The sequence below is a fragment of the Lynx canadensis genome, chromosome C1 (genome assembly GCF_007474595.2).
Source record: "Lynx canadensis isolate LIC74 chromosome C1, mLynCan4.pri.v2, whole genome shotgun sequence".
In the NCBI taxonomy this organism is placed as follows: Eukaryota; Metazoa; Chordata; class Mammalia; order Carnivora; family Felidae; genus Lynx; species Lynx canadensis.
Window position 1 is genome coordinate 170,312,875 of NC_044310.1, and position 15,042 is coordinate 170,327,916.

Here is a 15,042-nt window from a genome sequence, read left to right on the forward strand (position 1 = left end):
ATGGATGACAAAAAGCTTGTTATTGCTTTATTTAACTGGTAAATAGTTTAAAAGGATAAATAAAACCAGAATAAGAAGAAATATGGAGCCAATCTCACTAAGCAAGAAAAAGGAGTACTAAATAAAAAAGTAATGGAAGTCATTTAGTAGTAAATTGTCAATGGAGGCATTTTTCACTCTGACTTCCTGTATCTAGAAATTGTCGTACCTAAGATTCTATCAAGTATGCCTTTTACAGAGAAAAGTATTATTCACTTAACTTTTTTAAATTGCAATTACTAAAATAAAATACTAAAATTAACAACTATTTTCCAATACACTCAAGATTTATACTCAGTGACAATGAAATAAGTAAAAATAGAAAATACGTAACTCCTTACCTTTAAAAAGTGCTACAAAATACATCAAATTAACAATGCTAAAACTCGACATACTAGTCATGTAAATTTTCTCTAAAGAAAAACATTTAGTCACCTTAGTTATATTAGAAACTAACAGAGGAGCACCTGGGTGGCTCCTTCAGTTCAGCGTCCAACTTTGGCTCAGGTGATGACCTCACAGTTCATGGGTTCCAGCCCTGCGTCGGGCTCCATGCTGACAGCTCAGAGCCTGGAGCCTGCTTCAGATTCTGTATCTCCCTCTCTCTCTGCCCCTCCCCCACTCATGCCCAGTCTCTCTGTGTCTCTCAAAAATGAATAAAAACGTTAAAAGAAAAAAAAAAAGAAACTACCAGGAGAGAATCAGGAGTTTTTCTGAAAATAATACTTACGATATCAAAGAAGACTTGGCAAACATCAATAGTGTTCAGCAATTCACAAACATGGTCCTGAAAATAAAAGCTTATGTTAATTTTTTACCTAGGTAAATAATACTAAATTTAGAAAACACAAAAATAAAATATATTTTAAATTGTAGTTGCAAAAGAATTCTTATTTTATTATCTACAAGTGACAAAGCAATTTATACAATTAATAAACATCAATTTACTTCTGAAATATTAAACTTTATATATTAAAATACATACCTTAAATTCCATAACATCTACAAATGTAAAGTAGTATAATGCCAGATTTTTCAGAATCTCTGATTTTTCTTTCTGTAGCTGTGCAAGCTGTTGCTGTAAAAAAACAAAATTAGAATGCATTTTTCATTCAGAACAAAAATATTTAATTTTACTACAAACTATCTTCTTTTATGATTGCTATATGGAAGCACAAGCTCTTAGAACAGTATCTCTAGATGATTAAGGCTTTTTAAAAAAAACCAAAATACTTGACATAGCAACTGCTAATAGTGATCAGCAACTGACAGTGTGAGGCTATAAAACCAATCAAAGCAGATTAGTACCAAACTGCACTACTATTAAGGAAAACTGGAAAATGTTAGGGAAAGGTATCAAATGAACTCTTTAAAAAAAAATTAAAAACAACTCATGAGAGCATGATCACATTACCAGAAGTGAGAGGAAAAAAAAGGATGATAAACACTGTGACTTACACTACAAAAAAACAATATGCTTTATAAATTTGGAACTTACCAAAAAGAACATCCAGGCAAAGCCACGTTAAGCATGCAAAATAAAATGTAGATACAAACATAAAATACAGTAACGGTTCCCTGACCAGATCCACAAAACACAATAATACGTTAAACAAAAGCAAAAAACCACAACAACAAAAAAAGAAATGAGAAAGAAGCAAAACTAGAGTTAAGACACTGGTAAACATGAAAGAGGGAAACGTGAATATAAAAGATAAATATTATCCAATCAACTGCATTATTAAATTTAAAAAGCCCTAGGTTTTCTTTTCAAAACTGTAAGTTCTGGAAGAATCCAGCCACATTTAACATCCTGTATCATAAGACTGACAGAATTCCAATAAACCTTCTAGAACCTTGATATTCTCAGTGTAGTCCACAGAAGAGCAACTCCACATCATTTAGGAGCTGATTAGAAAAGCAGAATCTCAGGCCCAAGGAAGATCTACTGAATGAGAATTTGCCTTTTAACAAAATACCCAGGTGATCTGAATGCACACTAAATGTCTGAGAATCACTTGTCTAGAATGTGAGAAAACTAGAATACGGAAAAGTGGTTTGAAGTAACAAAATTGCTGTCATAGTCCACATAATTTTGAGGCCCTCATAAGGTTCTTACTTATACAGGAGAGTTGGGGGAAGAGGTGCCCCTCTACATAATTGTACTGAACCATTATGATAAGCCAGAAAATTTACAGCAGTGAGTGCAACATCAAGGGAAAATTCAAAAAAAATTCTGACAAGACAGTTTAAAATAGCAAGTATAGCAGTCTAGTAGACCCATCTAATATAGGGTAAACTACCCTAAAGACTGCAGTCCCTGAAGACATTTAAAGAATTATGTCTAGAAAATGTGTAAATGAAGTACCTCATTACTTCCTCATAATGCCAGACATATTAAAGTGTATACTTACAGTGATGTGTAACTGGTTTTAGCTTTATCTATGAGTAACTGACTTTATTTTCAACAATGTATCTGTTTCAAAACACTTCCATGTTTATATGCACATTTTTAATCATTACCACTCATCAAGCAGATACTTATACAAAAATGACTATTTTCTGGGGGTGTCAAGTGGACAAAATGGGTGAAGGGGAGTGGGAGACACAGGCTTCCAGTTATGGAATGAGTAAATTAGGGGAATAAAAAGTATAGCATAGGGAATATTGTCAGTCGTGTTACAACAGCATTGTATGGTGACAGGTGGTAGCTACACTTGTGGTGAACGTAGTATTAACATATAAACTTGTGGAATTACTGTTATACACCTGAAACTAATGTAACACTGTGTCAACTATACTTCAACTAAAACTAAATTAATAAATTTTAAAAGATTCTATTTCCTCAGATTATATTACCTTTACCTTTAAGTTCAACAATAAACCTTTATGATTGATGACTTAGTCTTTTTTTTTTTTTTTTTTTTTTTGCTTTTCAGTACTTTAAATTTGAGTTTTGAAATATAATAGGTAAAGTACACTCATAAGAAGCAACAGTATAACTCAGTTGCTACTGGGCTTAATTATTAATAGTACCTCCTTTCAATTTCAGCATCCTAGTTTGGACCAAAAAAAAAAAAAAAAAAAAGACAGAGTCACCATCTCATTATGGCCTTAATGATCTTTTACACACATTTTATTTTACATATTAAGAACCTAATGCCCACAGAATGTAAAAGAACTGTCCTTTCTACCATTCTGTATGGTCACCACCTCCCTTTTAGTAATAAAATCTCATTATGGTCTAAATTTCTCATTCAACTTTATTTCCCCCAAACCATAGGTAACTAGCCTCAAAGTGACTAAAAACATTCACTCCACTAACAAATGTCTGAATTCAAAACAGTCAAGTTTTCAAGGCCTTACACAATTTGGTTCTAAATAAAATTTACCTTCCCAATCTAAAATTTCCCCTACATTCATTCATACACAGTACCTAAAACAAACTATTCCCTATTTTCTATACACATCTCATATTTGTTTCCTCTACTGAGATGTCCAAATCCTACTATCCCCAAACTATTCAGTTTAAATGTTAACCTATCTTCAAAAACCATGCCTGATTAAACTTCTTCCCTGAATGCAAGTATTAGCTCTCTCTTCTAAATGTGTATAATTTCTAACAGTATCATTTTCTACCCTGTATCACAGCTTTCTCCAGCACTATAAGACAGTGTACCAAACTCATTTTTTTCAGTCTCCACAGCCTATATCACATTGCTCTGAACATAAAAAAGTATCCAACATAAACATCTATCAGAGGAGAGATTATGACAAATTTAAAAGGTTTTTATGTCAATGATAGATGACAAATTTTGCTAGAAAGCCTACCTCTTATTGAACAACCAAGACTAACTGACTTAACCATTAGAGCCTAATACTCTCATCATTAGCCAAAATAATGTACATGAGAACATCTGACAGTTCCTGGCACCCAGAAGCTATTCATTCAATATTAGATAAATGGCAAAGGAGGCTAAACAAACCATTTCTTCAAAACAAAAGAAAAGCTATTTTAAATAATGTAGTACTACTCATAGTACTTCTAGTAAGAGCTGGTATTATACGAGCACACACTCCTTGCCAGGCATTGTTCCAAATACTCTACAAGTATCTCACTCAGTCGTCCCAATTATATTCCCTATTTAATGACAATAAATTCCATAAAGTTCTGTATGAAAGAGATCAATTATAACAACAAAGAACAAAAGTGTCTACAACTTTAAGACTTCAACCACAAAAAAAGAATGGTACCTTTTAGTTCTTAAAGTGAAAGAGAGTAGATACTACTAAATGTATTTAATTTTAGGTTCATCATCTCATTGTTTTATAGTAAACAAAAAGCAGAAAACAGCTAAACAACAGATCAATAATAAATTGTTTGATGTAACAGAACAGAATTAGAAAAGTGTAATTCTGAGAACTGATTCTATTCATTAATACTTTAAAAGCATTATTTTGGATACTTAGATTAACTATATACATTAGCAAAATATTTGTACAATGCTTTCACTAAATTTCAAACCATGGATCCTTATTCTTAACATTCAAAGTAAAAAATATGTAAAAACCGAAAACAAACAGGAAAAACATTAGCAACACAGATCGTAAAAACATCGTATCTTTGCACTGAAAAATGTTGGTTATCAATCTTTGTCAAATAAAGAAGCATTTTACACACAAAATAAGTATCTAAAAAATTCACTGAAATGTAGTATTTACTAGTTTTTACTCTTTCAAACAAAAATTACTGGCAAATTACAATAAAGAACCAATGCCTAAGATGGCAACTCACTGATTTTCAAAGAAATGTGGCTATAGTTCTTTATTCACCTATTTCAAGTATTATGTTCTTTCATTGTCAAAACTGCTTATGCATAATAAACTATTTTTCTTGATCTAAATTATGCTAGTATTTTGTTCCTTTTAAAAACCAAGTACAGTATGGAACCCAAATAGCCAAAGCAATCCTGAAAAAGAAAACCAAAGCTGGAGGCATCACAAGTCCGGACTTCAAGCTGTATTACAAAGGTGCAATCATCAAGACAGTATGGTACTGGCACAAAAACAGAAACATAGATCAATGGAACAGAATAGAGAACCAAGAAATGGACACACAACTATATAGTTAACTAATCTTTGACAAAGCAGGAAAGAATATCCAATGGAAAAAAGACAAGTCTCTTCAGCAAATGGTGGTGGGAAAACAGTACAGCGACATGCAAAAGAATGAACCTGGACAACTTCCTTATACCATACAGAAACGTATACTCAAAATGGATGAAAGACCTAAATGTAAGACAGGAAACCATGAAAATCCTAGAGGAGAAAACAGGCAGCAACCTCTTTGACCTCAGCTGCAGCAACTTCTTACTCAACCTATCTCCAGAGGCAAGGGAAACAAAAGCAAACATGAACTATTGGGACCTCAAGATAAAAAGCTGCTGCACAGCAAAAGAAACAATCAACAAAACTAAAAGGCAACCAATGGAATGGGAGAAAATGTCAGATAAAGGGTTAGTATCCAAAATCTATAAAGAACTTACCAAACTCAACACCCAAAAAACAAATAATCCAGTGAAGACATGAGCAAAAGACATGAACAGGCACTTTTCCAAAGAAGACATTCAGATGGCTAACAGACATGTGAAAAGATGCCCAACATCACTCATCATCAGGGAAATACAAATCAAAACTACAATGAGATACCACCTCACATCTGTCAGAATGGCTAAAACTGACAAAACAGGAAACAACAGATATTCACAAGGATGAGGAGAAAGGGGACCCTTTTGCATTGCTGGTTGAAATGCAAACTGGGACAGCCACTCTGGAAACAGTATGGATGTTCCTCAAAAATTTAAAAACAATTACTGTACAACCCAGCAATTGCTCTATTAGGTATTTACCAAAGGATACAAAAATGCTGATTCATAGGGGCACATGCATCCCAATGTTTATAGCAGCACTATCAACAAAAGCCAAAGTATGAAAAGAGCCCAAATATCCATCAACTGATGAATGGATAAAGAAGATATGTACACATAAACACACACACACGCACACGCACACACACACACACACAAATGGAATATTAGTGATCAAAAAGAATGAAATCTTGCCATTTGCAACAGCGTGAATGGAACTAGAGCGTATTATGCTAAGTGAAATAAGTCAGTCCGAGAAAGACAAATATATTTCACTCAAATGTAGAATTTAAGAAATAAAACAGATGAACATAGGGGAAGGAAAGGAAAAATAAGATAAAAAGAGAGAGAAAGGCAAACCATAATAGACTCTTAAAAACAGAACAGGGTTGCTGGAGGGGTGCTGGGTGGGGGATGGGCTAAATGCATGATGGGCATTAAGGAGGGCACTTGTTGGGATGAGCACTGGGTGTTATATGTAAGTGATGAATCACTGAATTCTACTCCTGAAATCATTCTTACACTATATGTTAACTTGGATTTAAATCAAATTTAAAAAATAAAAATGAAAATTCAAAAACAAAACAGTAACAACCAAGTATAGAAGTTTGGTCTCAGAAAAAGCTTTGTTCAGTTTCTGAATATGATATTCTAAACCACACTTTTAAAAATATGAGTCCTGAGAAGGTATTTGGGTAAACCTCTTATGAAAGGAACTGTCAGCTACCACCCTTTGTCATTAACTCTCATCTAGACCACTACACTAGCCTCCAAACTGCTCTCCAAACTTCATCTCTGACTTCTTTAGCCTCACTCAGTAGCTGTCATACAGGTCTTTCTCCTCTGTTCATCAAATTCATCAAGGTTGGTCCCACCTCAGAGCCTCTGCACTTCCTTTCTCAAGTCTGGGATGTTTTTGCCACTTGTTTGCATAGCTCACTCCCTCACTTCTCTTCAGAGAAGCCACTGTTAAGCACTCTTATCTAAAATAGTCTCCTTTTGCTTTTTTTCCCTCTTCTACGCCGTCCTTGTGTGTGCCGCTGGCCACTTCTCGCCATGTCTTCTCACAAGACTTTCAGGATCAAGCGATTCCTTGCCAAGAAACAAAAACAGAATCGTCCCATTGCCCCGTGGGTTCGGATGAAAACTGGTAATAAAATCAGATACAACTCCAAGAGGCAGAATTGGAGAAGAATGAAGCTGGGTCTGTAAGGGATCGAACATGAGATGGCACACGTTTATGCTGCCTGAAAGTCAGGTGTTTCTATTCCATCCCTCCCTACTGCCTGACCAGTAGATCTGTCTTATCAGGAAATTGACTTTTCTGTTACGATGCTTCTGCACCTGTAGGTTGGTTCAGTAATAAACATGTGAGACCTTTTGGTTCAAAAAAAAAAAAAAAAAAAGTCTCCTTTTGGGGCTAATGAGTGGCTCAGTTGGTTAAGCATCTGACTCTTGATCTTGACTCAGGTCATGATCTCGCAGTTCGTGAGTGGAGTCCCACATTGGGCTCTGCACTGACAGCGTGGAGCCTGCTTGGAATTCTCTCTCTGTCTCTGTCTCTCTCTCTCTGTCCCTACCCCACTCGTGTTCTTTCTCTCTCTAAATAAGCTTAAATTTTTTTTTTAATAATAAGCATAAAAATAAAATAAAATAGTCTCCTTTCCTCCTTGCTCTTTAACTGCTTATCCTGCTTTTTATTTCTTCCTACCACTTATCACCAAATCAAAGTATGTGTTTATTTCCATTAACTGTTTGTTATCTAAAAACCCAACTTGAATTTAAATCCACGGAGCAAGAAGGTTTGTAACACTCTCTGCTATATCTCCAACATCAAGAATACCAGCACAGGGGCGCCTGGGTGGCGCAGTCGGTTAAGCGTCCGACTTCAGCCAGGTCACGATCTCGCGGTCCGTGAGTTCGAGCCCCGCGTCAGGCTCTGGGCTGATGGCTCAGAGCCTGGAGCCTGTTTCCGATTCTGTGTCTCCCTCTCTCTCTGCCCCTCCCCCGTCTGTCTCTCTCTGTCCCAAAAATAAATAAACGTTGAAAGAATACCAGCACATAGTAGGATGTACAATTAATCTATCAATTAATTTCCAATCATCAAGATTCTCAATGTAAAAATCATAGTCAATTTTTAAATTGCATTGCTGATTATAAATGAATGCAATATCAGGTATCAACTCATGTCTCAAATGAGTTTATGTATCCTAACACAGACTGGTGATTTAATCCCTGGAATAAATCCCCAAAGTTGGGCAAAATATTTTATTATGTCCTTCCAGGATAGAAAACCATAAAACAAGGAAACAAGAAGCATCTAAAAAGAATGGCATATTAGATCCAATATAAGCGAATCTAAGATTACCTGAAAATCCAAATCAGCACAAAGAGTACTCATTTTACTTTTTTAAAGATTTTATTTTTAAGTAACCTCTACACCCAGCATGGGACTCAAACCTACAATGCCAAGATCAAGAGTTGCGGGTTCCACCAACTGAGCCGGCCAGGTGCCCCAAGAGTACTCATTTAAAAAAAAAGGTTCATAACATTTCGTAGGATTCTCCTTCTATCATATACAAAATGATTCTACTGGTAGTCAGTATTTCATAAATGCATTTTTCTGAGCAAAGGGTAGTAAATAAATTTCAGGGAAGTATCTTTAACACCTGCCTAGTAATTAAGCATGACTGAGTATTTAAAATTTGTTACTGAATCTAATCCTCATAAATACCCTTCAAGGTACATGTTTTTTACAGCAATAAAATATACATAACACAGAATCTACTTTAACAATTTCAGCCATTTTGAAATGTGTAGTTCACACTTAAAAATATACTAACATTGTTGTACAACTATCACTCCCATCTGTGTCCAGAACATCTTATTTTTTTAAGCAGGCTTCACGCTCAGCAGAGCCCAGTGTGGGGCCTGAACTCACCACCCTGAGATCAAGACCTGAGCTGAGGTCAAGTCCAATGCTTAACCAACTGAGCCACCGAGGCGCCCCCCCCCCCCCCCCAGAACTTTTATCTTCCCAATCCAGGTATATTTTTATCCTCACTTTCCAGATACAGAAACAGACCATAAAGAGGGCAAAATGCCAAATGAAGTCAATGAGACATCAAAGTTTAAAACACCTCTTCGATATACTTCACCATTCAAGTGTCCATACAATGATACAAAAGTAGTATAGGAACAAGCCAAGCTATAACTATTTTCTTTTCAGAAAATACTTGTATTTATTTGTAGCCTCATCAGACTATAGCTTCCAAGAACTCCTCTAATTCAACCTCCTCATTTTATATATTAAATTTTTTCAAATTTGTATTGCTAGTCATCGTTTAAATTAATTCCAAAGAACAGAGTTTTATATTTTAAAGAACAGAAAGGCAAAGAAATTAAAGGTTTATGCATACCACAATAGGACTTTATTGCTCCTCCCATCAATAGTATTCTCTTTTCCCACCCTTACAATCTCAGCTGGCCTTGTGACTTGCTTTGACCAACAGAAAGCAGAAGTAATGACACTCTTAATGTGAGGCCTTGCAGCTTCTGATTTTGCTCTTTTTGGAACACTGTCCTTGAGTGCCATGCGTGAAGAGGCCTCAGATATATCATGAGGAAAGAAAAGTCTCAGTATCTTGCTATCTCAGTTAGGCCCACCCCCCAGCCAACCCACCAGCTACATGTAGTTGTGACATAAGGCTGGTGAGACAAACACAAGAACTGCCCAGTGAACCCACAGAATAAGAAATAAGTTGTTGTTTTAAGCTAATATTTGGGGTCATCTGTTATACAGTACTAAGTAACTGAAACAAAGACTAATAAGTAACACAAATTAAAACAATCTCTATTTCACCACCTGTGCACCTAAGTTGCACCTGAAAAGATCCTGAAAGTTTAAGATTTCTGGTTACAGGATGGTCAAATTAATACAAACTCGTGAACTACTGTAATTTTATCATTAGTACTAGAAAAATCACTAATTATAGGTCCTAGAGTAAAGAGAGGTTGGTGTAACATATTTATATAAAAGGTAGTATACTGTGTTAATGATAATGTAATTTTTGTATAATGGCACCATTTTCCAAAATAAATGAAGCTAGTTCCTCACATTCATTTTTAATAATTTTTATTTTTCTAATATGTGATTACCTTGCTTTCATAACCTGGGCACTGAAAAAAATCAAGCTTTTCTTACAGATTAGATGTCAACATTATGATCAATAATTATGCCGAACTATTTATGTCAAGATGGCCTCAGGTGCTACTGACATATCAAGGTAATAAGTCAACATTAAACTGTCCTTGATGGTTATACTTTTTTACTTTTTAAAGTTTTTATTTCTCTGGATGCCTGGGTGGCTCAGTCAGTTAATCACCCAACTTCAGCTAAGGTCATGATCTCACAGTTTCTGAATACATTTCATTTTTTCTGAAATACTTCCAGGACCACCTGGGTGGCTCAGCATCTGACTTTGGCTAAGGCCATGATCTTGTGGTTAGTGATTTCAAGCCACACATGGGGATCCATGTTGACAACACGGAGCCTGCTTGGGATTCTTTCTCTCCCCGTCTCTCTACCCCTTTCTCACTCAAGCTCACGCAAGCGTGCTCTCAAAATAAATAAATAAACTTAAAAAAAATAAAAAATAAAAAATAAAATACCCCTTCTGGCTGTTGAAAATTGTTTTCCATAGCTTTATTAAGATACAGTTTATGGGGTGCCTGGGTGGCATGCTCTCTCTCTCTCAAAAATAAACATTTAAAAAATAAAAATATAAATCACTTAAAAAAGGTAGCTTACATAACATAAAACTCATCCATGATAAATGAACAATTAAATGATTTGCATAAATTTAGAGTTGTGCAACCACCAACTCTATCGTTTTAGAACATTTCCATTATCCCAAGATATACTATTTACAGTTAACCTCACTCTTACCCCATTACCCCCAGAACCAAGCAACTACTGATCTACTTTCTGTCTCAACAAATTTGCTTTTTCTAGACACTTCCTATAAAATAGAACCACACAATATGTAGCTTTTTGCATCTGACTTCTTTCACTTAGCCCAATGTTTTGGAGTTCATCAACACTACAACATCTACCAGTAGTGTGTTCCTTTTAATTGTTGAATAGTATCCCATTAAATGGATATACCACATTTTACTTACTTATTCATAAATATATTATTCATTTAGTCAACAAACATCCCAACCTATTATATTATCAGGCATCATGAGAGGAGCTGGGGATAAAACTGTGAATAAAATGATGACCTTGCCTCTAAAAGAGTATATAGACTACTGAAGGATGTACATGTCAATATGCAGGTAACTCTCACCTTTTTTTTTTAAGGTAAATATCCAGTTTTAAAAGCTGGTTACACCACAATTAACTTCTAGGTGCAAGGTTCAAAAATGGTGAAACACTATAATGCTTATAATACAAGACAAAGATCCTCACCAACTAGTAATAACATGAAAGAAGTTTAAAGCACACACACACATTCCTCCCCCTTCCCAGTTTGGGAAAGACCACAAGAATGGTCAGAGCTTCTAAAGGTAGTGAGGATGGTGAGGAAGATGGGGAAAGTTAAAGGATACCCTAAAATAAAGAGGGCTCCCAGGGATTATTTTTCTTACATATTGACAGTGTGGTGGCTCATGTTAAATTTCCTCAATTTGCAGGCCTGTAAAGAGGAATAAAGTTTATGCTTAAACTCTCTTGGCTTCTTCCTGACCTTTCTGTTTATATGTTGTTCTTGGGAGATTTGGAAACAAGGTTAACTGGCATCTATGAATAACTCCCACTTAAGACCTGTAATACCCTCCTAATACCTTACATCCTCATCAATTCTTGGAACTCAGAAGCACCTCCGATCCATTTACCCTACCATTTTTTTCCTGTCACTTGCCTTCTTATGCCATAATACCTTTTTTAACCATTTTAAGACTGAGTGGCCCATCACTGGATTACTCCCTTATCTCTTTCTCCATCATGACTGCCTGATAAAACCCACAATAAGAGAAAGCATATACATATGCTGACTTGATCTCAACCTGAATTCATGACCATAAACCATAACTGAGTAGCAACACGACACCATTTTCACCGCCAATTTTTACTGTCAATTCATTCTCTCATTCTCAATGATTATGCCATTCCCCCTCTCTCTTAAAACACTCAATAATTCCATTTCAACTTCTGTTTCATGTTAGCCTGTGCTCTAGACTTAATACGTATACTTGGCTACTCAAAATCTCCACTCAGATTTCTAATATTTAGACATATTGAACATATCTAATATTGAGTTGTTGAGTACTATCCCCTTTTATGCCCGCGCCCACCCCAAACCTGTTCATCTTGGGTCCTTACCCAAGTAAATCTTGAGATCTGTTCAAGCCAAAATCTTGGGGTCATCTCTCATAGTCTCATGTACCCCATACCAATGGATCAGCAAATTACTCAAGACTCTATCTTCAAAATACATTCTCAGAATCTGAACATTTCATGGCTGTCTTCAAAGTAATTCAGAATCTGAACATTTCTCACCTCTACCATTCTGGCCCAAGCCACTATTAGCTCTAATCTCAATGACTGCAAATATCCTTCTCCTCAGTATGGCATTCCCTGGTCACCTTAAGTAAGTATCTCCCCACTATCACTCTGTTTTGTTCTTTTTAAAACTCATCTCTACCTGATATTACATTCATATTCTTTTTTTGTCTATCTTTATCCAATAGAACATAAGCTCTACAAGAACGGTAATTTGATTTAGTTATTCACTGCTGGATCCCCTCTCCCATAACAGGACTATGCAGATAGCTCTCAACAAATGTTTTAAATAAGTGAATGAATGATAAATGGAGGGAACTATACATGCAGCACTTAACCTAACTTGAAAGGGTTAAAGAAAGTTTCTCTGAAATGGTGACATCTGAGGATAAACCCAAAAGACAAGTAGAAGTTAGCCTAATGAAAGAATATGGGAGGCAAGTATTTTTCCATATAGTGAAAACAGCATAAACAAAGACCTCAAGGCTAAGGAAAGCGTGGCCAATTTGTGCCATGAAAGTATACACATACTCTCCCAAAATAAAATACTCCTTAAAAAATAAGCACTTAGGGGCGTCTGGGTGGCTCAGTCAGTTAAGTGTCTGACTTTGGCTCAGGTCATGATCCCACGGTCCATGAGTTCGAGCCCCACGTTGGGCTCTGTGCTGACAGCTCAGAGCCTGCAGCCTGCTTCAGATTCTGTGTCTCCCTCTCTGTCTGCCCCTTCCCTGCTTGCACTCAGTCGGTGTCTCTCTCTCTTTCTCTCTCTCTCAAAAATAAACATTGGGGCGCCTGGGTGGCTCAGTCGGTTGGGCATCCGATTTCGGCTCAGGTCATATTCTCATGGTTCATGGTTTGAGCCCCACGTCAGGCTCTGTGCTGAAAGCTCAGAGCCTGGAGCCTGCTTCCGATTCTGTGTCTCCCTTTCTCTGGCCCTCCCCCACTCACACTCTGTCTCATTCTCTGTCTCAAAAATAAACAAACATTAAAAAAATGTTGTTTAAAATAATAAACATTTTTTAAAAAGCACTTAAATATATTTTCCCATGTTCTGCATTCTATCTAACACTACACAGAGGACTAACATCGTATACTATCCTATTTATTTTTGGCTAAAGACCATTAGTATACATATTTAAAACATTTTTAGCCCAAGATGACTGCTAGGAAGAAGAATAAAGAAGAGTAAGTGTTTTTGCAACATCTCTTATTTACTCCACTATAGTTTCTTTTGTCACCTTTTACTCTGCATTTTAGCAAAAATTTTTTGATCTGACAAAAGGTAAGACCAAGGCAGCCATGATAAACAGAAAGAAACCATACTAACGGTGCTCAAAGGGTACCAGGCTAAAAGTAGCTAAAGCTCCCTTCAAACAAATAACCAAGAAAATAAAAATTAAAGATCAACAAGTGATTACATATTGGTAATATCCTTTGTTACTAGGAAGGGCATTATAACCAACATTGCAGCCAAAGGGACAGTTTGGAAGATAGCTAAAAAACTATCACTAAGGGCAAGATATAACTAAGAAATTTGAGGAAAATAGAAAGATGATTGCAAATGCCAGGAATGCATCTCCATGGGGAAAACCCCAGTATAATGCTCATTAGCAGTCTCATTTGCAGGAAAACAGAGAGCATCAATGAGCTGAAGAGGTTATGATTAGAGTTTAGTATAATTAGAATATATAGTACACAAAATTCACAAAATAAAGTGATTTCAAAGCACATGTGTTTTGGGATCATAGGAATCAACCCTGAGAATACAATGAAAGCCAAAAAATACACTCACATTCAAATTCTGTACACAGTATCAGGGGATTCCCAAATTCTGTGAAAACTTCATATAAAAGCCTAGGTAAAAACCATTATACTTGGGACAACAAAGAGAAGATGTCCCAAGATGAAAGCTTTGCAGCAGACATAAGCAAACTGTCCACAGAGGAGTTAGAAGACAGCAGGTTATAGAAGAGTGGGCTCCATACAAAAAGGAAAGCTTACATAGGTGATACGATTATTAGGATGGATAAATTTTAAGAATTCTATCAAGGCACATAACTGTAAGTCCAGAAATCATGATATACCTATGAAACAAATTTAACTACAAAATAATTCTGGATGAAAGAATCCATTTTACTTTAATGCTAAATATATTATAGATATAAACATAAATAAATTATTTTAAGTCCAATGTGACAATGGAATGAAGAATACAAACTAAGCACTCAGGTCTTTACTAGTTAATTTTTGGAATCAGCACAGAAATCAGTCTCAGAACATTTTATGGTTTCAGAAACAAAAGAAAGCACTAACAATTTTGACAGCATTAAAGTATAAATGACCAAGGGTGAGGGCATAAAAACAGAGAACTGTACTATGTGAAGTTCAAACAGGAAGTAACCAATGATCCAAAAATATTAACAACAAAACTATCAAATATCAAGAAGAAGGGAGAGTAAGGAGCAAGAAATCGAATGAGCTCAATTATCATCTTCTGTAGAAGAGAATTTA

At 35.7% G+C, this 15,042-nt stretch overlaps 2 protein-coding genes across 5 annotated transcripts in view; one reads left to right on the top strand and one right to left on the bottom strand.

Annotated features, from left to right (window-relative positions):
• NCKAP1 (NCK associated protein 1) overlaps positions 1-15,042 on the bottom strand; it is a 109,486-nt gene that overhangs the window by 69,674 nt on the left and 24,770 nt on the right. For all 4 annotated transcript variants that reach the window (XM_030324879.1, XM_030324877.1, XM_030324878.1 and 1 more), the window contains 2 exons: positions 1,025-1,117; positions 770-826 (listed from right to left, as the gene is read on the bottom strand). In XM_030324879.1, coding sequence (XP_030180739.1) covers positions 770-826; positions 1,025-1,117 — 150 coding nt within the window. The remainder of the gene's footprint in view (positions 1-769; positions 827-1,024; positions 1,118-15,042) is intronic.
• On the top strand, positions 6,945-7,352 carry LOC115520481 (60S ribosomal protein L39-like). The gene has a single exon (XM_032594447.1). It carries the CDS (start codon positions 7,023-7,025, stop codon positions 7,176-7,178), a length of 156 nt encoding a protein of 51 aa, XP_032450338.1. The 5' UTR covers positions 6,945-7,022; the 3' UTR covers positions 7,179-7,352.